The sequence below is a fragment of the Sylvia atricapilla genome, chromosome 1, assembly GCF_009819655.1.
Source record: "Sylvia atricapilla isolate bSylAtr1 chromosome 1, bSylAtr1.pri, whole genome shotgun sequence".
Taxonomy (NCBI): domain Eukaryota; kingdom Metazoa; phylum Chordata; class Aves; order Passeriformes; family Sylviidae; genus Sylvia; species Sylvia atricapilla.
The window spans coordinates 50,119,460-50,142,210 of NC_089140.1; the positions used below are offsets into that span (position 1 = coordinate 50,119,460).

The window sequence follows — 22,751 nt, forward strand, 5'->3', positions numbered from 1 at the left end:
TTCAAGTGACCTATTGTCTTTTGTGGCTATTAACAAATAGAATTTTATTTGAAAGTGTCTAATTAGTGTAGTGAGAAATGTTTTCTGAGGGATATGAACACTTTAATGTAAGGCAATCAACCAATGTATCTGTAACAGAATAGTAATTCTTGTGGAATAAAAAGAACTAAATCCTGAAATAGTCTTCCCACATAATGGCCATTCTCATATCTGAGTATGCTCTCTTTTTTTTTTTTTTTTTTCAGATTAGCTTCACTAAACCATAGTGTTAGATTTCTGATATAGGTATTGGACTTCTGGAAAGGCTCAGCTTATTGCAAATCTTTGTCACATCATTTTGTATATGACCACCTTTGCTGACTAGTTAATTTGATAATAATTGTTACAAAGTAGTTTAAATGACAATTTTATTATCAGTATACATACAGAGCATTTCCATGCATTTTTCTCCTTGCTTTCAATTCAACACTGTTTGGATATTTTGGATTACTACAGCATCCTGATCAGCAGGAAAGTTTGTTTTCTTAACAATAAAAGATTCTTTTGTAGTATTGGAAGATGCAGCTGAATATCAAAGTCCAAAAATTCTATTGATAAAACATGGGAGTATTAATGCATTTAGTCTATATGAAGTCAATAAAAAGAGACAGTGGAGTTCAGATTAAATTGTCAGGCATGCTTCTCTGTTTGCTCTTTAAACAACTTTTGTTTAGAGTCTTTTTGTAGCATATTTTCTTATCTCTATCCAAACAATGAAAGGGTGGTTCCCATTGTGGTTTCCTACATTACTGTAAGAGAGAACCAAGGGGGGACAAATGAATTTACTAAATGCAAGCTTCCCAAAGCCAGGTAACTTAATGGGTTTCCGTATTAGAAACTTTGTGAAAATGCTTTGCTAATCTTAAGATTAGGAGCAAGTGTTATTTTGAGCTAGCCACCAAGAATGCAAAAAAAAAAAAAAAAAAAAAAGTTGAAAGTCATTGAGGGTTTTGTTTTTCTAGTTAATGGTAAATGTGCTAAAGCAGTGAAGCTAGTTAATTTACTGTTATAGGCAGACTCCTATAGATAATGAAAAACAATGCAGAAATGGTCACTTGACAGCAGAATTTAAAATTGTTTGCTTATCACTGTTGTGCTTAGGTAGAGGATGAAACTGTTTTACATAACATTCCGTATATGGGAGATGAAGTGCTTGACCAGGATGGTACCTTTATTGAGGAACTGATCAAGAACTATGATGGGAAAGTGCATGGAGACAGAGGTGAGCCCAAACACTCAGGTATACTGATCATTTCTTCCTATATAAATTATTTTTTGTAGTATTGCTTAAGGCCTGATGTGTGATTGTTACAGTAGTATCTCTACAACTTCTACATTGTGTAAACACTGGGTATAACGGGCTTCCTGATTTAAATGTATTGTTCTGCTTTTTCATTAGGCTGTAAAGTTTTAGGTAGTAGTGTGGGGAAATTAAGCACATTAACTTTTTCCTTATACCATACAGTGATTTGTGGTCAATTCTGTGCTTAGGGCTTTGGAGTATGATATTGTAATGTGTGTATGTGTCCTGCCTAGCAGAAAGGGGCAGGAGGATTATGCAAAACTCTGATACTGACAATATTTGCAGATGTGATTCAACAGAATAACCTCTTGTATGTTTGTAGGGTTTTTTCCCCTTCCTTTCTTTAAGGAACTTACTGTCTATTAAAAACCCCCTCTCTGTAAATCAGCTTATAGAGCAAAGTTGTATCCTTCTGTTGGTACAGAAATATTATATATATTTATTCTGAGGTGTAGTTTATCTGTTCTCCTGTGTGGGACTACCTGCAGTGTAATCTGTCTCTCACTTTGCAAAAGTCTTAGTGAAGTGGTGACCTTTCACTTGGTCTGTGCTCCCTCAGAACTGGCTTATACTAGCCTCAACTTCACAGTTGTAGAAGTTTCTCTTGACTGCTATGATTCCCCTTTCACAGAAATACTACCCGCACACTCCACCCCCTCACTTGAACAGAAAATATCTTCCTAAAATTATTCGTATTCCTCTTAATGTTGAAGTGTCTGAGAAAGGGAACCACAGTTTTGAGTTCATCATGTACCATTCATGGAGGTTAAGCCTATGATTCAATAATAAATGCTATTCAGCCTTACACTAGACTTGTTGATGTCCTCAGTATAGCTGCTGCCTTTGTATTTCATAAGAAACATGAAATGTTTCATGGACTTTGGCCTTTGGATAATTTTACACATTTACTGATTGCTGATTTTCCTGTCAGAAAACTGGATATGTCAAAATTATGACATTACTACTAAATGTCTTATTGATTTATTGTAAAAGGAGTTCAGCTTTAAAAATAATCCTGTCTGAGCATCTTGAGATGCAAGTTTATGATGGCAATTACTATTATTAAGGGTTCTCCATAATATATAAAATATATTAGAAGTAGAAAGAGTTTTTAGTCTCCCAATGACTAGTATTGTGTGACTGTAATTAAATGTAAATATTGTGGGAATCTGTAATCCAGAGGCATTCCCATGTAATAGTCAGAATTCTAAACTAGCTCTGTAATTGCACTTTTGGGAGATAATTTGTACTAACCTGTGTGTATATATTAAGAATCTGTTTAAAACATCCAAATGCTATTTTCATTGTCTACATAGTAATAAAACGATTATTTTCTGTCAAGTTATTTTGACATCCAAACCAGTCCAGGTTCAAAAGGATCGTAATAAGCACTACAGTTCATGGTTGTTATTTTTTTTTGGAAAAATAGTCTCTGTCAGCGCTAACTTTGATTTTTCCTTTGTGTAGAAATGCCTTATTGTTTAATCTGTTCTGTCATCTGAATGTCACAGCAGAATATAATCTAATAAATAGACATATGCAGCATTGTATCTTTCAATTTTCTCTTGAATTTTTTGTATATAACTGTATTCTTTTTTTATCACCCAGCCAGTGGGGTCTGTTGTGGGAAGTGGATGCTAAGGGACTGCCAACCAAAAATCTCTCTGGAGATTCTGTAACTGCCTAAGGATTAGTTTATAGACTGTTGGCATGAATTTCCAGGCTGGCTTAACCCAACCATGTTGGAACTGGGATTCTGCCATGAAATCTCTTAAATAATGTAGCTGCTAGTATTTTTTGTCTTACAAAGAAGAGAGATTTATATACGTATGTAGCACAGGGAGTTGGGAAAAAAAATTGTTGGAATTTTTCTTCTCTTCCCAGTTGTCAGTCTAAGAAATGAATAATGAACATTTTTAACCTGTCTTGTTTCATACACTGCAATTTAAGAGGGGAAAATGACAAAATTGCTTTTCGTAAATGACAGCATTTGCCTTAATTTAATTAAAGCGTAGAGAGGATTAAAAATACTTCATACACACCTTGTGCTTTTTTTTTCACTCCCAATTTTGCTGGATTTCAGAATGTGGATTTATCAATGACGAAATATTTGTTGAGTTGGTCAATGCCCTTGGTCAATATAGTGATGATGAAGATGATGATGATGGAGATGACAATCCTGATGAAAGAGATGACAAGCAAAAAGATCGGGAAGGTAACAGGATGGATATGTCTATCTTTAGATAGACTTAAATCTTTAAAAATTAAACCCAAAATGTTTTTTTTAACCAATCATTAAGTTTGTTCAGACCCATCTTCCTATGTGACAGTTTTGAGGTCTAAAGTAGCATAATTTCCATAATCTCCTTTGTCATTTAGTTCAAGATTTGTATTGAGAACACCATGAAAGGCACTTTTGCTATTTTTGTTTATTGGCATACTGAGGCAGTCAAATGCACCAAATGTCAGTCAGGTATCTGTCTAATAAATGCTTTGGAACTCCTCAGAAAATGATATATCATTATTCAAAAGCAGGCAGAGTCCTGAATTTCCATCTCCATCTGCTGGTGAAATAATGGTTTCTCCAAATTTTACTAGTAGATTTTTCTCATCTGGAAAGGTCACGTAACACAGTTAAAATTGTAAGTGATTTAGAAATAAAAAAACTTTACTTCTTTTTTACATTAGAATTTTGGTGAACTCCCCCTTTCTCTGAACACCTTCTTGAGATAGCAAAGGAGCAGAAATATATATTTTGTTGTTTTCCAAATTTTTTGCTTCCTTGGCAGAGAAAGAAACCCACCCACCTCGGAGATTTCCTTCTGACAAGATATTTGAAGCCATTTCCTCAATGTTTCCAGACAAGGGTACAGCAGAAGAATTGAAAGAGAAGTAAGAACATATTTCTTAGGGTATACTGCTGTGTTGCTTTATGAAACAAAGATTCCTCTATGAAATAAATCCTTCATTAAATATTTGTTGATTAGGAATGGTTCCCTTCGCAGCTAGTTCTGTGGCATTTGTATAACTTCTGGAAATGGCACTGAAAGGCTCTTTCTTTCAAGTCAAACAATTCAGAAGTGCTTATTTGCCTTCCTTTTAAACTATTGAAAAGTGGGTGCCTGTCTGTCTCTAATAATCTGTTATTTTTTGAGATGATAAAATAAAAGCTACTGCTAAAAAATAAATCTTGTCTCCTTTTTGGAGCTAGTGATACTATATATGAGGTCATGATGGTCTTGAAAATAAATGCATTATTTCCTAGTCAATTTGTATTAATGAGTCTGGAATTAATAACTTGTCATGTCACTAACAGATTGGCCTTTTTAGCCAGCACATATTTCTTAGGATTTTTTTTTAAAGTTGTCAGTAAAAATGCAGAGTGGTACTGGAATAAAAACCACTTTTATAAAATAAATTATACTTAATAAATAATTTCTATTATTTTCCTTTAAAGATACAAAGAACTCACTGAGCAGCAGCTTCCTGGAGCTCTTCCTCCTGAGTGCACACCGAACATAGATGGACCAAATGCTAAATCTGTTCAAAGGGAGCAAAGCCTGCACTCTTTTCACACACTCTTCTGTAGACGCTGTTTTAAATACGATTGCTTCTTACATCGTAAGTACAATTAAAGTGTGCGTGTATGTATCCTATTTTTTTGGTAAGTCTCCTGATTCAATGCAGAAGGAAAGAAAGAGAAGAAAAAATAAGAGCAGAAATATCTCTAAAGTTTATGAAAACAGCTTGTACATGTTGACATTTTGCAGTGAAAACTATACCTCAGAAAAAACAAATGCACCTGTGTGGGTAGTTTGTTACCCTTTTTGCATTTAGGAGTTTGTATAAAATTCCTGACTTGGACCAATCTGTAACATCGCTTCTCTTTTTATATAATCTGCAAGAGAACTACATTATTTTCTACTATTGTTTCTGTGTTGTACTTTCTCAGTTTGTGCATGGAGAATGGGATGTATTTTTCCATAAAAAATCCTGGTTATTCATTAGACTTGCTTCATTTTCCAGTAGGGAAAATGAACACTTATAAACAGTTTTCTCTTTTATTCTGCTATGTTACTTTCTAGCCACATTAGTCGTACTTGGTTATTTGAAGAATTGTTTCAGAGAATTGAGTTTTAGAAATTGTGATGTCCTTTTCCCTGAACTGCTTTCATGATGCCCCATTGTTTTGGGCCAAGAAGCTGACAAGAGCTTAGTAGTGATGTTGGCTTTCACTTGCAAAGTGTGAAGAGATTTTGAAGTGCTACTTGAGACAATTATTCTGGATGGAGAATTAATTGTAAAGGGGAGACTAACAGTCAAATATGAAGTGGTTTTAACTTGTAGCAGTATACTGTGATGCCCTCTATCAGATTAATTTTCGCTTTTGACTTAGCTGTTCATTTGCATGTTCCACCATGAGTGTGCATGCATGTTCATTTGGGAATCCTTGTGCTTTGTCAGCAGGTCCTCATCCAGCACACATGCAATCTGCCTGTGTTTGTACTCCACACTCAAGGCTTTGCACAGTGCTGCTGCTTTTTCATATCCCTTGGTTGCCTTTCAGTTTGAGGAGGAGTTGTAGTTGTTCTCAGATGATGGGGAGGGGGAAGCTTTTCATGTTCCTAGTTCCTTTAGTACTTGAGCATTTTGGAGTTAGGTCTGTTAGTTTCACTTTCTCCTTATATTCTGTTGACAGGCCTTGCTAGAAAATACAAAATAAAAAATAAAAGGAAGCTGTTACTTCTGCATAACATTTAAGAACAGTAAGTTTCTGGAGTAAGCTGCTGCCTTGACAAGCCAGCTTCAACACAGTGTGTTCTGTGAAGCTGTAGGTCTTGTGGTATCTTAGTTGCCTGGACACGCATTCCAAGAAGTGCTCTGTGTGGCATAGTCTGTAGGACAGGGAAGTGAAGCTATATGCTGATTCTTGGCAATCCATTTAGCAGGGGTTTTAGGAGTTCTTGACACTCTCAATAGTCTAGCAGAGAGATTGGGTGCCAGTTTTGATTCTTAAGTCAACAAGAAAGCATTGTCTTGATGTAGTGAGAAAAGCCTTATTCAGTGGCACCTCTGAAGACTTTAGATATGTCTGTCACAGTGATTTTAAGCATTTTTCTCAATGATTTTTTAAACTTTTAGGAGTTTTTCAGTGGAGATGGTGATTTCTCTAAAACATACTACTACTCTGTTTTATTAGTCTATGTAGATTTGCATTTTATGGTCATTTTTGCAGACTGATAGAAGTAGAATTGAAAGGTTTTGATGGCTACTTGTTGGGTACTTGGTACTTTACCAGACCACAGTTTTGAAGCACCATTTCTGAGAGACTTATTTTATATAAATGCTATGAAGAATGGGTTCACAGTCTTGAACTTTTTGTCATGTTCTTGGGTGCTATATTCAGTCAATGAGAATGTCCAGAGCAGAGTCACTGCTTGAAGGACCTCAGCTCTCACATGAGCAGCATCCTTTAAGCCAAAAGCACTGTGCCTCCTTTCTCTGTGTTCATAATCTTGAGATGGAAGACAGTGTGTTTATACTAAAAGATTGCCTAAGTTCTTGTTGCTGGTGATTTTTGATGTGTCCCTTAAGCAAGCTGATGTTTTTTCCAAAGTGGTGTATGTCCAAGCCTTTATTTAAACCATGCCTCATACTTAAAAGTACCCAAACTTTAAATCATTTCGTCAGAATTTCAGGGCCATGGTAGAAAGAGGGATGCATAGCACTCTCACTGTGGGGGCATTCAAGATGTACTTTTGTGTCAGATGGAGGGTGAAATTACTGGTTATGACAGTGCTCTTTGTGACAGCCTATGCAGCACATTCATTGTCTGATAATAATGTATTTGATATGTAATCACTGCAAAGAGATCTCTTGACGTTTGCTGTGTGGGCTCAACACTGGACTCTGAATGTAGTAAACTGATGCTTCAGTTGCTGTTCCCTGAAAACATACCCAAATTCCACTGCAAAAGTGACTGCTCACTGCTTTGGATGCATTGCTTCCTTTTGCTTTTGTCTGTAGTTACACCAAGGAAAGAGGATTGTTTTCTGTCTGTGTGTCTGTCTGTCTGCGTGTCTGTCTAGAGCACAGAATTTTTTTGTTAAAAACTGAGTCAGTTGTTGGCCTATTTGTTTTCTGTGAAATCTTAAGACTGTTGGTCAAAATTCGCCAGGCTCATTGCTGGGAATAAGTAACTCATCAAAAAAGAAAAAAACAAAAACCAAACCAAAACTGCTTTGGTTATTGGAAGGCTGCAGTAGCAATTTTCAGTGTCTCTGAAACAATTTAACAATTCAAATTTTATTACATTTCTACAGTTGCCTCTATGTTCTGTTTCATGCACTTGCCAAGTGCTGTGAGATGATGTCCTGGCTTCTGCAGATGACATTTTTGATTAATTACTTTGTTAATGTGGTGGGCTACAGTGATCAGATTTGTACTTTGAAAGGTATAAGTCTCTCAAGAAGACATAGAGAATTAAAAAAATACAGGAATTCTGTTAGGCATGGTTTTGCTTCTTGTATTTCCCCCTCTTAGATTCCATTTTTGTTAAGATTAGCCTTATTTTGTGGAGTTTCCAGTCTTTGTTCTAGAACTTTTGAGTTAAATATAGGAAAAGTTATCATTAGATTTTGAACGTGTCAAGTCCCCTTGACGACCTGGCAATCCCTTTATGTGCAGGTGATGACATAACTGAAAAAACTTGTGTACCGACTTCATTTGCTGACAGCAAGGAATTATGCCTAAATGTCTGGACTAACAAAGAATTTAGAAGAAGGAAAAATATCAGGTAGGGAGATTTTCCCAAATAGCTTGACTGTGAAGCAAATGTACATTTCAGGCTAAACTGTTGCCTGTGTACTTTCACATTATTGAAAATGAGAATTGAGCCCATTGGGGATGAGACAGATAATAAATCTCAAAGACAGAAAACATGCTTAGTGACACCATTTTAGAATTATTCCTCTTAAGGGAATCATTAAAGAAATACAGACTTCAGGTGTTTAGGAAATTATAAAAAGTTTTCTGTGATTTTTTTTTTTTTTTTTTTGAAAAAGACTACTGATATTTAAAAAATTCATAATACAGTTATACAAGTAGTTTTATTCTTGTCCTGGATTCTTTCTTTATAACAAGCCTCTCCAAAAAATACCTTGCAATGGAGGCGGTAGATTTTGACTGTAGTCATCTTTACTGTAGCATGATGGGTGTTTTTTAAATAGTTGAACACAAGATTTAATTTTAATTTTAAGCTTAATTTTGGGGTCTCATGGATTTAAAAATAACAAAGGTTGGGTTTTTTCATTATATTACAAATTAAGCATTTCTTAATTTTCTAAAGGAAAACAGTTTTTTTAAAAAAATACTAATTTTAGGACCTTGCACAAATGAATTTGTGAGAGAAGTGATTGCATCTGCAAGTGACATATAAAAAGAATAGCTTTGATTTCTGTACATTGCCGTAGTCTGCTATAGATCATGGCTTGCAAATGTTTTACTGTTCTTTTGCATTGCTGAAAAATTATTTTCCTTATGGTATGGAGAGAAGGTAAAAACCCCCCAGTCATGTGGAAAAAAACCCTGAATGAAATGATATACTGTGCAAATTTAAAGATGCAGTGTTGAAAAACATGGGAGTTCCCCCCCGCCCTGCTTTTGGATAAAGGGCTCCCATCATCTCATTGTTTCTTAAAAGGTGGAATAACTTGGCATTAAATTGCATGGTTTCTTTGGTATTGTAACAAAATGTAACTTATTTTACCTGCAGAATATATGAACACTTGAAGGATATGTGAAATAAGAGAAGTGGTGTAGCAATGAAAACTTTTAACTGGAATCTGGGGGAAGAAAGAGCACTTATGGCAACGATATACATAAATTACTTTCCTATACTTGATTGTAAAAATTTTTTACATATCTGTATGCCCATATATAGCAAATTAAAGCTTTTTTGTGTTTCCAGATTTATAAAACAGAACATATTTGTCTGGAGAAAGGGATATAATGTTTACTTAGTGTTACCTTTATATTGTTTATACCATTTTGAGAAAGCCTTGGAAGAGTACATTGCTTTCCTGGAGGGTTCCCATGTGCTGCTATCAATAACACAGGCACAGTATTATTGAACTTATGATTTGATTTTTCATATCACCCTCCTTTATGGGAGGGAAACATGAAGTAATGGTTCCAAGATGGAACTGGTCACTCTCCCTGCTGGTGCTAAAACAAATGTTTGCAGAGCTATGCTGCAAACCAGACCACTGAAATGATATTTGATTTCAAAAGCCTTGTCTGGGAGTACGTGGGCTCTGCCCACATGCTCCAACAGGGAAGGAACTTAATTTAAAAAGTTGAGTCTTTAAAGCATAGTGGACACAGAGAGAGAAGCCTCGAGCATGATCTGGAAATAAGATGGAAAAGAAATGGATTAATGAAGGAGAGGTGTGAGGTGTTGGTGTGGAACAGCTCTTTTAGATTGATATGGGTAAGAGGGGAGAGATTTCTTCTTTAATTTTGGACATATTAGCACTTTTTATTTACTGAGTTTTTATAACCGACACTGTCAGTTACAGTTGCCCAACTGCAGCCGTGGTAAAACTGCAGCATAAGTGCTTCTGCATAGTTTGGAAATTGCACATTTTAAGTTGAGCATTTTCATGTAGTATTAGCAAACAGACAGCTAACACTGAGTAGTCTCTTCTTTTTTAAATTTCAGTTCATTCTTCATTTTTGTTCCTTGCAGTTCTGTATGCCACTGTTAACACATTTAGAGGGGAAAAGTATTTATTTGTATCTATCTCTCTCTTTAAAAAACAAAGTAATTTTTTTCCTTGAGCACAAATGAGTTGTTTTTAAAAAGACAGTTTCAGAAAACTTATGATAGTATCTCAAAAAGCTCCTAATATAATGTGGTAGCATGAATGTATGAGTTTTGGTGAGAGTCTAGTGGCAGGGGTTCCAGGCTTCAGAAGAGCTCTCTAAAAGGGGTACAGGGGAGCTCCCAAGACTTCCAGCAAAACCATGAGAAGTCAGTCTCTCTGAAAAGAGCCTGCTGGGAGACAGAGATTTCCCAGGAGAAGAGCTGGCTCTGGCAAAGAGAATGGGGAGGAAACTCTGCCCTCCTGTTCTCAAGATGCTCGTGCTGCATGTAGAGCATACACACTTCTGCTCCTTTCTGAGTTGCTGTCCTGCAGCTTTTACAGAGCTATACAGAGTTTGTCAGAGACAGGAACAGACACTTCTCTGCAAGGTGCAGACTTGGCTTACTTATCCAGAGTGACTGTGCAATGCTAACTTATTTTTACCCTGCAGCTGGGATACCGGAACTGAATTATTATATTCTGTCACCTTAGCTGGAGTGCTGATAAACTAATAGAACAGAAATGTTTGTGTTCTTCTCATTGATGAAAATGTACAGTGGGTCCTATTACCTTTCCAAAATGTGAATGGGGTCAGATTTTTGACAAGATAGAAATTTAACAACGGAATCTTACAGATTGAACAGATGATCATTAATAGGAGAAGCCCTGAATAATTCTGTTTAACATGACAACAAAGTCTGTTCTTTTGTTGGAAAGGGTGGTACACCAAATCTTCCTTAATACATGAAACAAATGTGATGATTGTGTTTGCTGATGTAAATGGGCATAATGGCTTTCAACTGGAAGAGGATAGGTTTACATTTGATGTAAGGACGACATTCTTCACTATGAGGGAAGTGAGACGCTGGAACTAGTTGCCCAGAAAAGCTGTGGCTGCCTCATCCCTGACAGTGTTTAAGGCCAGGCTAGCTGAGGTTTAATCAGTCAGGTCTTCAGGAAGATGTCCTTGCCCATGGCCGAGAGGAGTTGGATGATTTTTAAGGTCCTTTCCATGATAGGTGAAACTGACCTATGTACTGTGTCTGTGTATTTAAGTGGTAAGTTATATGTCACTACATGGGGTTTATTTTATATATTTTTTCCATTTGTTAGTATTTTTATTCTGGTTTTAGTAAAGTCTTGGTAACCTTGTGCTTTGGATACAGTTTGAGGTTACATATTTAATGTATTTTTATATGAAAACTTAAAAATGTGATGTTTTGATTCAACAGCATTCCATGCAACTCCCAATACTTACAAACGAAAGAATACAGAAACAGCATTAGATAATAAGCCTTGTGGACCTCACTGTTATCAACATTTGGTAAGATAATTTTATATGTCACAATTCACTGAGTGCTAGTGCTGGCTGCAGTATAGTCCTTAATCTAAGGACATGCTGGATCTAGAATAGTGCATCTGCATGTGGGTCATTTGCAGTCAAGTATGTTACCTTCAGATGGCATGAGAGAGAAAATTTTAACTTCCAATCATTTTAAGTAGGAATACTTACAGATGTAGGCTGAGATATTTTTAGGGGAGAAATATTACTATCCCCTAATAATGGTGTAGCTGCTATTCTGTCCAGTCTTAGTCAAGTAACTGCAGACTTTGCTCTTTTGTAAATTATATCACAACTAAAAATTATAAAGGTTTTTTTTCGTTTGCCAAAGACTGATTCTGTCCAGGACTTGTGATCTTAAGATGCAATAGAATTGAAGTTAATAGATTGAAGTCTTTAGTAATATGATTTCAAAGCTCACTCATAATTCCCCTGAAGTTTTTAGTATGAGAAACTATGCAACTTTCCCATCTGGAAACTTGCTACACTATGTCATGCCCCTTTCCACTAGTAAACAAGTTACCAATGCTTGCATTTTAAAAAATGCAGACCGCATGTTGTTTAAGCGCTATGTGCAAGAGGAGTTCTAGTATTTTTATGGGTGCTTTCTGTGGGAAATTTTAATTTTTTTCTGTCATCTGGGAAAATAGAAATTTACTACTGAATTATTTTTCACTTGGCAGCCAAAGTAAAAGGTGAACTGAAGTACTGACATGAGTACTTCTTTTTCATGGTAGCATCAAAAGTACTTGTGTTTATGGTTGGAGTGCCTTTAACTGGAATTTTGGGGCAGCTGATTATTTTGTAGAATGATGGGAAGCTACTCAGTGTAGCTGAGTAGACGATGGAAGTAGACGGTTCTCCCATCAGCCCTGAGAACACGTCTGGATTCCTTGACTGTAAGTTGTGGTGCTTTGTGTTCAGGAAGGCGCGAAGGAGTTTGCGGCTGCGCTGACGGCGGAGCGCATCAAGACCCCGCCGAAGCGGCCAGGTGGGCGCCGGAGAGGGCGGCTCCCCAACAACACCAGCAGGCCCAGCACACCCACCATCAACGTCCTGGAGTCCAAGGACACGGACAGCGATCGAGAGGCTGGCACTGAGACTGGCGGGGAGAACAACGACAAAGAGGAAGAGGAAAAGAAAGATGAAACATCCAGTTCCTCTGGTAAGGCTGGTCGGTGCTGCTTCACTCAATGAGCTGCAGGGCTTGAGAGGACGGAACAAAACCAGAACTACGACAAACCCGAAGCAACGAGAAACAACAAAAAGCCAATGCAAGTTGAGCCGTGCAATCCTAGAAAATGTGTGTGTGGAATGTATGGAACTGAGTGAAAAGACAGAATAATAATATGAGTTTAATCAAACTGTAAGAGAATGTCTGTATTGTCTCAATTTATGTGTCGGTCATGTAATTTGAGTAGCTACTGTATAGTAGCTTCTGTAAGAGGCGTGTGAAAAGTGCTTGTTTTTTCTGGTGCTTAGGAAACAACAACAGAAAACCTGGGGTGTTTTTTAACTGCAGTTAATGATTTGACATTGTGAAGGGCAATGTAAATTTTGAAATGTAGCCTTGTTCTCTATTATTTATTACAGAAGCAAATTCTAGATGTCAAACACCAATAAAGATGAAGCCAAATATTGAGCCTCCAGAGAACGTGGAATGGAGTGGTGCAGAAGCTTCAATGTTTAGAGTTCTTATTGGCACCTACTATGACAATTTCTGTGCAATTGCCAGACTGATTGGGACCAAAACTTGCAGACAGGTAAGAAGGGAAACTACTTGCTAAGAGTCATAGTGATTTACTTTTAAAGCTAAAATATACAAATACTAGTATTGATTACTAAAAGGGAAAAGAATTAATTTTCTTGGTTTACCAAGAATGCTATGGTCCAGAATTCATACCACAAATACATAAAAGTTAGTTTTTAAATTGTTTTTAAATTAAATTTACAGGAGGTTTAAATTAGAGTATCAGTTCTTAAATGACAAAAATAATCAACTTTAAATGTATTGAAAAGAGACTATGACTGGATATAATCTGTAAGTTGTTGGTTGGAGGAAATCATACTAACTTACAATATGAGCAACTTTGTACTAGTGAGAGATTTATCGTGGATGTGTTATGGTATCTCTTGTTAGGTGTATGAGTTTAGAGTAAAGGAATCTAGTATTATTGCACCAGTCCCTGCTGAAGATGTTGATACTCCTCCCAGAAAGAAGAAAAGGAAACACAGGTAAATCTGTTACTAAATACCCTTAGCATAACAATAAAGTGGAGATACAGGGGATCAGAACAGAAAGTGTTTTGGAGGAAAAGTTGTGCAGCTCTTCTTTTGCTTCCAAAACCAAGAGTTGCAGCAATAAAACAAAATGGTGTTTTAGTTTCAGACAAAAGTCTTATTGCATTGGCAAGCATGCCTTCCTCTTCTCTTTCCCTTTCCTTTCTTTTTGAGCTCTTTAAGAGGTAGGTTCTTGTAGGTGCAGTGATGCAAGTAGTCAAACTCTGTTTAGATTAGAAATCACCTATGCAGCTTGGTGCAACATTCAAGATAGTCTGGTATAATTATTTTTTACAGCGATAAACATTAAATTTAGAAACGTTTCAATGGGACTCAGTAATAATTAGATGGCATTTTAAAATTAAAAATTATGGATTTTTTTATGATGAAGTGTATTCTAGTAAGCTTCAGATAGCAAGCTAGTAGGCTTGCCTTGTTTTTCTTTAGGAGAGACTATTCCTTTGTAGCACCCCAGTTTCATTAGCACCTAAAACACCAACTAAAGAACCAGGTTAACAAGTTATTATTTGAAGTGAGGCTGCAATGAAGAACAGAATTATGCTTTTCTGGAGCCACAAAGATCATTTGATACAATTTCCGCTGAAATTGCAAAGCTTGGTGGCTACTGTCTGTCATTGAAATGCATTTTTCTTTGAGAATTTCAAGGTTTGGAAAACACAGCTCTGCATTAATTATTTTTATTCTGAGAGATAAGAACATGGGACATAAAAAGCTGACTGAAAATTTGCAAAAACATTTCTTTAGCAAGCAGTAAGTACTCTTTTTTTCCATACAATTTCCTATTTCTTCCTTTAACTTTCCTTAATTTCCCTCGAATTTGTCCTTCCAGTTTTTTGCCCATCAATTCTTCTTGCTTCTTTCTTAGCTTGTCTATTTATTATTTCCAGGCCTAGTGAAATTCCTGAACTGGTTCAAAGATCCTGTTGACGTGGAGTAGAATATTTCTGCTTTGTAGCATAGAGGCAGGCAACGTGAGCTGGGAAAAGATTGAGTGAGCATCTGGAAGAGATTTTGTTCTCAGCAAAAGCTATTGATTTTAATGCTCTTGGCACAGTTTTCAAGTGTTTGGGCACTCAGTGGGCTTGGCTGTTTAAATTTAGGTTATTAGCCATGGTGCAAGTTTGGAATATGCAGCTAAGAATTAGCTTGCTGTCAGATTCACACAAGTTGCTCTAAAAATGGTGCCACTACATCAGTTTAAAGAGAGCAGCCAAAAGGCTCAAACATATTTTTTCAGCTGAAATGGATTGTACAATTACCAGGCTAACATTGTTTTGGAAGAGTTCTCAAGACTTTTTTTTAGTTTAGGAGGTTTATTTTTTTCCCAAGTAAATGAAAGCACACTCCATTGCATGGGGTTTCTTGACTTTATTTCCTTTTTTTACTAGTTGCCAATATAAAAAATTAATAGTAGCAATTTAGTTTTGAAATGCCCTTTAATTCTTTAAACTCTCATTGAAGGAAGGAGATAATTTCACAAATTTCATGTCCCTGGATAGGTGGCAATCAAGCTGTATCCATTCTTCTATGGCAGTAGCCTTTTTAAAAAGGAGGGCAGTTTAGTCTGTCTACATCCTGCTGTAACCTGAGCACTCTGAAGATCTCCCGCAGCCAGCAATTGGGACAGCCATCTGGAAATCTTTTTCTGTTTCTTCCCTTTCTTTTAGTTGAGTTTACTCACTCTTGGAGTAAATCCAGTCCTAGAGCCAGGAGGGCCCTTCCTTTCCTTTTGCCCTTTTCCACTGCAGGGCTCTTACCTGCCTGCAGGTTTTTCACAGATGTATGTAGCTTTGAGCTAAAGCAGCATCATGAGAGAGAAAAGCAGCAGCAAAAGGCTGCTTTTGCTGGCCTCTTGTAACTGATTTGAGAGCAGATGAAGTCTTCTCTTGCGTGACTTTGCCTATTTCCCGTGTCATCCTGGTGCTCATTTGGGCATACTGAGCAACTAGCCCACAAGACTGCACCTGTCTTGGATAATGGAATGTCTTGTCTCCTTCCTTCCTGTGTCATTTTTTTAAAGGTAGCTGTAATATGGCTGATCAGTGGAGAAAACGACTTCTAATATAGTTGCTTTTTGGAGATCCAGTAAGTGTTAGAGCCTGGCCTATGTATCAGATTAACCTGTTATTTTGAGAAAACTCTGCCTTGATGAGAAGTGAGTACTTTACATAGTAAAAAAAAAAAAAAAACCAAAAAAAAAAAAAAACAAAAAAAAGAAAAAAAAAACAAAAAAACCCAAAACAAACAAACAAACAAAACCCAAAACAAACAAAAAAAACCCCCACAAAAACCTGAATGAAGAAAGAATTCTGAAAAGCATGGGTGTTTGCTGGAGGGAGAGTGCACTTCAGTACTGTTCATTCTTCCATGTGTATGTTTTTCTTCCATTGCTGGGAGCCGAGTTGAATTTGCTTTAACTAACCAGCACTCCTTCCTCTATTTCAGTACTGATTTTAAGGCCATATAAAGCTGCTTCTTTATTGTTTTGGTTTTCCTCTTCTCCCTCATTCAGAGGCCACTTACTAATTTTATTTGAAAATATATCCCCCCACCACCACTTTCTCATTTTCCTCCCCCTGTACCTACCTTCTGCTGGACTGCTGCTCACTGCATGTGTTTGAATAGCTTATGTAGTTTTGCCAAGAGTTCAGGATGACTTTTTGTTGGGATTTAAAGTCTCACTGTTACCAGACAAAAGGTGCAGCTGAGGCATTGGCACAAATACTCTCACGTGCTACCTGGTTGGAAGTCTGAGTCTTGGAGTGGTGGGGAGGCTGTGGATAAGATGATCTGGGAGACAGAATCTTTGAATGATGCCAAGAAATCAAACACTGCAAAGACTCAACTACATATTTGACATAATTGGCATTTATTTTGAATTCTTAGTGCTCTCTCTGATAGCAGAGTATCCCTGTGCAAAGCAAGAAATGCTGGAGCAGCTTCTTCCAAAGAATGTTTTTATTGCTGGGTTGGCTGACACAGCTGATGCCTAAAACCACTGGCAAAGTCTAGTAGGTTGTTAGAAGAGAAGAACAGTATCTTTGACAGCTTCTGTCATGATTCTTCTGGAAACACTTGTTTTCTAAGCTGGCTCTCCTGCAGATGTCAGCAACCAGATGTACAAATCCACCAGCTTGCTTGGAAACCTGCCATGGAGTTTCCAGTTGGCTTTTTTAAATGAAGCAATGAAGCTTCAAGTTGTGAGTGCTTTCTCAACTCTGTCTTTTCCTTGCCTTTGCTTTCTGCTGCATGGGACCAAGTCTTGCCTTCTTTGAAATGGCCTGCCTTTGAAATAGCAGATTTATATAGGGCAGATTCAAAAATTAATCTGCCTTTAGTATGGTGCTCGCTCAGGCTCCAGCTTTGTGCACTAACCAGGGGAACTTGTGGTGCTTTGTGGCAGTTTTTGGAAGTTACAAGGCAGTGAATGTATTGGATTGTGCCAGTCAAAAGTCCTGTCGAGTTGGTCAGTGTTGGCAGCCTGCTTCCTGTTGTCTTGTGCCATTCCCTGCAGTTCCTGTCACTGCCACTGTCTCCAGCCCCGCTCTCCCTCCTGTGACACCAATCTCCAGAAGAGGGGCAGAGCAGAGGGATGCCTTTCCTATTGTGACTGCCACCTGTAGTGTTCTTTCTGCTTTGACTTGTTACTATTAATGCTTTGTTGATGTGTGTGCACATTTGTGTACATTTTAAGTGTTAGGATAGTGCTTACCTTAGGAGAAAAAGTAAAGCTGCTAATTGCTAATGAAAGAGTATTTTAAGAAGTCTGGCCACAGAATGCTTTTAAGGGTTTGCTGTGCTAGACAGTTCATATTATCTTGGGATGACAGACAAGTTTCTGTGAAAGATTTGTTCAAAAATATGATATGTTACATCTTCCAAATACCAGGTAGACAAGAAAGAAAGTACTTTGGCATGCATTAGAGTAATTTAAGTCAAAATTGTGCTCCTTTCAGGCATATGGGAAGTGTCTTCTTGTAGAGCCAATTTCTCATAATTCATAAATTTATGTTGGTAGCCTTTTCTTCTAGAGTGAATCACTCTTTATAGGTATATCATCTCTTAGTACTCTGTGATGCTGGACTTCTTCCTTCCATTCAGCCTTAGTTGCTTGGACAAATCTGCCTTTGTGGGTTTCTAATTTGTATGGGGTCCTTCAGTGCTTTTAAGAAAGTTGGTTGTTAAGTTAAATCTCGTAACAATGCTTTAGAAGGGCAATATCATAGAGAATCTTATTTATCTGAAGCTTTTGGAGGGTGCTGCCACACCATTTAGTTGAAGTAAAAGCTGCTATGCTTTTATGAAAGTAGTAGCAGCTAAAAAGTTCATTTAAGTAGTTACAGTGGGAGATATTTTTTCAGTGTGCAAGCTTCTGAGGAGTGTTGCATTCACTCGAAGGCAGAATAGCTTTTTTTGTATGTGGTCTGTGCTGGGGATCTTTTAGTGCCTGTGTTCTTGTGTGTTTTGGGCAGCTCAATAAATCTGCAGAGAAAGTGAGGTTGCTTGATGCAGATGGCAAAGTATTATTTGACCAAGGAATGAGGCTTCTCCCATATCGTCTTGATGTTGTTACATGATATAGTAAGGAGGTCCAAGAAGTATAAACTTTGAAAATCCTTAATCTAAATTTTTATATGTGTTCACATAAATACAAGTGGTAACTAAAATGCACAGAATTGAAGAAAAAATAGAACAACTGAAATTAAACATCTGGTTTTCCTTTTGGTACTTTGGTCCAGACAGGTATTTTTGCTTGATTGTATCTGTATTTATGGAATAGCTGACATTCCCTGGCCAAAGAGTTTGCAATCTGAAATGGATACAAAATAACGGGGTAAATGTAACTTGTAAGAATTTTCAAGTATAGTGAGTTATGTTATATGCTAACCAAAAGCACGTTATTCTTAAAAAAAACCCACAGCAAAGCAGCAAATGCAAACAATAAAATCCACCACACAACAGAAATACCACTTCTGGCAAGGGGTATGCTTGGCTGAGCTACCTGAGAGAGGGGACATGGAAGGAAAACTGTAAGAATATAAGACAAAGGAATGTAGACTTTGAAGCAGAAGGGGAAAGGCTCAGTACAGCACCACTAGCCAGGACAACTGGGGAAAAGTGTCCAGCCAGAAGGAATACTGAGGTCCCATCACTGTGGCTGTGCCAGGCAGGCACTGTCTCCTGTCAAGCACTTGGAGCTCCTGAGGTGAAGGGTAGGACCTGGCTGTGATCTATAGGTGACAGCCAGAGTGGTGCTGGGGCCAAATCCTGTGAAGCAAACAGCTGCCCCATTTCATCCCCCTGTTGGGACATGACCCTCCAGATCTGCAACTTCGTATCCTTCCTTCACTGCTGTTCCTGGCTGCCAGCAGCAGCTCCAGCAGCCTGCTCTTGGCAGGGTTTCCTGCAAGGCCATCAGAGTTTAGGCATCTCTAGGCTGGGCTAGGTTGGGACTGCTCACATGTACGACCCTGGGACTAAGGAATGGTGTGGGGAGTGGGGGAAGCAGCCTGCAGAGCTCTGATCTCGTCAAGCCCAAGAGACTGGGACAGGGCGGTTCTGCTGCAGCCCCGCTGACTTGTGTGCAGTTAGCAGCTGTTCAGGTCTCCAGAAACTTTCCCATCTTAAGTCAAGTGTGGGTGCAAGATGCAGCTGCCTTTCCCAGCCCACTGCAGGAGGAGTTCCTGTCAACCTTCTTGTTTGTTTTGTGTTTTTGCAGGTTGTGGGCTGCTCATTGCAGAAAGATACAGCTGAAAAAGGGTTAGCATCTTTCCATTCAATTTATGTCTTGAACTTTTAAGATTCTACTATTGCTTTTTTTTGGTTTTGGTTGTTTGTGGGTGGGGCTGGTTGTTTGTTTTTTTAATATTAGGCCATTGTATATGTTCTGTGGGAAACTAGAAATTCTAGGGGAATGAAAATTAAAAAGCATTTACTCTCGCTACACATATTGTAGGGACAAAAGGTACTCTTTGGTTTACATAGCTGGAAGAGCTCTGTATAATTCCACAAAAAGGAAAGGAAGCTGAATTTACAGTCTTTCCAGTATGGCCTCATTGAAGCACAGGTAAAAATGGTATTAAGAATAGGAGCTGCAGTAAAAAGTGCCTTTTTTTTGTAAGCCAGCTTAATTTAGAAATAGTTGTCTGAAAAGTGGTTGAGAATGGTTGGGACTTCTAGCAACATAAATAATTGATCAGTTTGTCTCTCTCCTTTTTTGTTGCTGGTTGCTTACTTGAGCATTTTTACAAATTTACTAATTCATACAAACCTAAAACAAGCTCAGGAGCATTAATGGGAAATATAATTTATATAGCACCAAATTCTCCTAGCTGCTCTATAGGTAAAGATCTAGACTTGTCCCTGGTAGTTCCTTTCTTGCCTGGAAGACTTCAGCATTGTTGTACTGGAAAATTGACTTGGGAAAGCACAGTGGTATAATAATAATAATAATAATAATAATAATAATAATAATAATGAGGTTACATTGCCAGTGTTAACTGTTTGAAAGTTGACTTGTTCCACATTAAAAATTGCTTTGGGTATTTAAGCAAATTTACTTTGCTGAATAATATCAGTGCTATTCCAAAACATGTTCAGACAGGAAATTATACCATTGTTTTCCACATAAGCAACTTTCAGCCCTGAATACTCAAAGCAGCTGAGCAATGGCAGAACGAGGTGGACTAGGAAGGCAGGTAATGGTGTAAAACACCTCACTAATGTTACAGTTCTGGTTTTGTGTCTTTTGGGTTTTTAACCCCACTCGTTATGGGTTTGGGTTTTTGTTCATGTTTGGGCTTGTTTAGTTAAATGACTAAAAGGGAATTTCTGCCTTAGAGTGAGGGGAACTGTATGCTGTTTGTTTGCAACTTTCAACTTCACAAAGTGTTGCTATTTTTATTCAGATGGGTCATCGAATCACGTTTACAACTATCAGCCATGTGATCACCCACGTCAGCCTTGTGATAGCTCATGCCCATGTGTAATTGCTCAAAACTTCTGTGAGAAGTTTTGTCAGTGCAGCTCAGAATGTAAGTAAAACATTTAAAAGTTACCTATAAACTTGTCTCACTGTCCCACCATTGAGCTATGTACTACCAGTCTGTCTGTACTTCAGACAGCTACAGGAGCAGTAAATTGTGTCAAACAGTGTGAGCATGTTCAGTTTAATTTGGCCCCTGTAATTGGCCATTGTAAGAAGTCAGAAGCAGTCTTCAGAGTTAAAATTGAGGAAGAGTAATTAAAATCAGGGAAGGAAAAATTTGCAGCACTTCTGAATGTCCTATGCACGTATCAATGGCTGTGTTACCAATATTCTGATATGCTCTAATCTGCAGAGTCTTAATTTTATGCTGTATTTTTTCATGCTTGCTCTTTTTCTTTCCCACACATTCTTTTGCAGGCCAAAATCGTTTTCCTGGGTGTCGCTGTAAAGCACAATGTAACACCAAGCAGTGCCCCTGTTACCTGGCTGTCCGTGAGTGTGATCCTGACCTCTGCTTGACTTGTGGAGCAGCTGACCACTGGGATAGCAAAAATGTTTCTTGCAAGAACTGTAGCATTCAGAGAGGATCCAAAAAAGTAGGTCCAGAGTTATACAACTGAATGTCTGTTGCCTGGGTTTTGAGGTGTTCTTGTATTTTCAAGCCAGAGAATGGAATTTCCTTGCCTTCATGCTGTCAAAAGGGGAAAGCAAAAAACCCCAAACCAAACAGCAAGGAAGGGAGTTGTCACTTGTTAGCTTGCTCATGTCTTGCTCTTAATGTCTATCTACATTTTGTCATGTACCAATTAATGTTTTCTGTGCAGCACTGCAGCAGAATAGCTCCTTTTCCCCATTCAGGCTTTGCTTCTTACTTGCAAATAGGCTGCTGTTTTAAAGTGATACCTCAGCAGTCTTTCCCCAGATCAGCATAAAGAAGTTTATCCCAGAGTCTAGAAGCTGTTTCTTTTTTCAGTTGTTGATTCTAAGGCATAAACTTCTATAGAGTCTACTAAGTCTTGAAAGCCCATTCAGTTGTAGCAAATAAATCAATAAATCAGTAAGCCAAAGTTTATTTCTACTCTGGAATGTCTTATCACAAAATAGTTGATTACTGAGCTAATCATCAGTGTCTACAGTCTTTTTGAAGTTGAAGTCTTCGGTAAATGAATTTTTATGTAATCATTTCAAGGTGTCTTGGGATGGTTAAACTAAAATTTTTAGTAGTTTTCAAATACTTGGTCATTTTTCTTTTACATACATCTTCTGATCCACAAGCTGTAATTTTAGTGTGTTTGATCATTAGAAGACTCTGGATTTGTCTGCTCTCCTGGAGTCCCAGCATATACATTTCACTAAGTGATACAAAACAAAATGGGAAAAAACCCTGAACTCAAATCTGAGGCATATCTAAACTTTCTGGTTTTTCTGTTCCACAGCACTTACTATTGGCACCTTCAGATGTGGCAGGCTGGGGAATTTTTATCAAAGATCCTGTACAGAAGAATGAATTCATCTCTGAATACTGTGGTGAGGTAAGCATGGAGAACACTGGATATGAGTTTAACTGGTGAAATTATGCATTGACAGGGCCTGACCATGGGATACCATTGTCTGTAACCCGGTGTCACGTTCAGACAGAGACATGGGGCTGACTGAGTGTCATGGGCTGTAACTGCTGTCACAGGCTCAAACTCCAGGAGCTACACAATTGATATGTCACAAAAATTTTGAAACAGGTTCTTGTGAGAAGGAGAGGCTGGAATGGGCTTTTTCTTTTAGATGGAATTTCAGTTCAGACAGGCATGGAATTTAGTGGCAAATCATTTAGTATAGTACTGAAAGTAGGAGCTTTTGCTAAGCTATAATATTCTGTAGCAATAAAACCCAGAGTTAGGTATGCAGTCCTGATTT

The 22,751-nt window shown here is 37.7% G+C and overlaps 1 protein-coding gene across 8 annotated transcripts in view; it reads left to right on the forward strand.

Annotated features, from left to right (window-relative positions):
• The window catches only part of EZH2 (enhancer of zeste 2 polycomb repressive complex 2 subunit), a 50,246-nt gene that overhangs the window by 25,063 nt on the left and 2,432 nt on the right, over nucleotides 1-22,751 (forward strand). For 3 of the 8 annotated variants that reach the window (XM_066322512.1, XM_066322468.1, XM_066322496.1), the window contains exons 5-16: nucleotides 1,141-1,279; nucleotides 3,426-3,579; nucleotides 4,142-4,234; nucleotides 4,800-4,963; nucleotides 11,442-11,533; nucleotides 12,476-12,716; nucleotides 13,145-13,314; nucleotides 13,692-13,786; nucleotides 19,572-19,612; nucleotides 20,761-20,886; nucleotides 21,258-21,436; nucleotides 22,277-22,372. In XM_066322512.1, the coding sequence (XP_066178609.1) occupies nucleotides 1,141-1,279; nucleotides 3,426-3,579; nucleotides 4,142-4,234; nucleotides 4,800-4,963; nucleotides 11,442-11,533; nucleotides 12,476-12,716; nucleotides 13,145-13,314; nucleotides 13,692-13,786; nucleotides 19,572-19,612; nucleotides 20,761-20,886; nucleotides 21,258-21,436; nucleotides 22,277-22,372 (1,590 nt within the window). Of the gene's footprint in view, nucleotides 1-1,140; nucleotides 1,280-3,425; nucleotides 3,580-4,131; nucleotides 4,235-4,799; nucleotides 4,964-11,441; nucleotides 11,534-12,475; nucleotides 12,717-13,144; nucleotides 13,315-13,691; nucleotides 13,787-19,571; nucleotides 19,613-20,760; nucleotides 20,887-21,257; nucleotides 21,437-22,276; nucleotides 22,373-22,751 lie in introns of all 8 variants that reach the window. The other 5 variants (XM_066322486.1, XM_066322521.1, XM_066322503.1 and 2 more) reach the window with 3 other exon arrangements.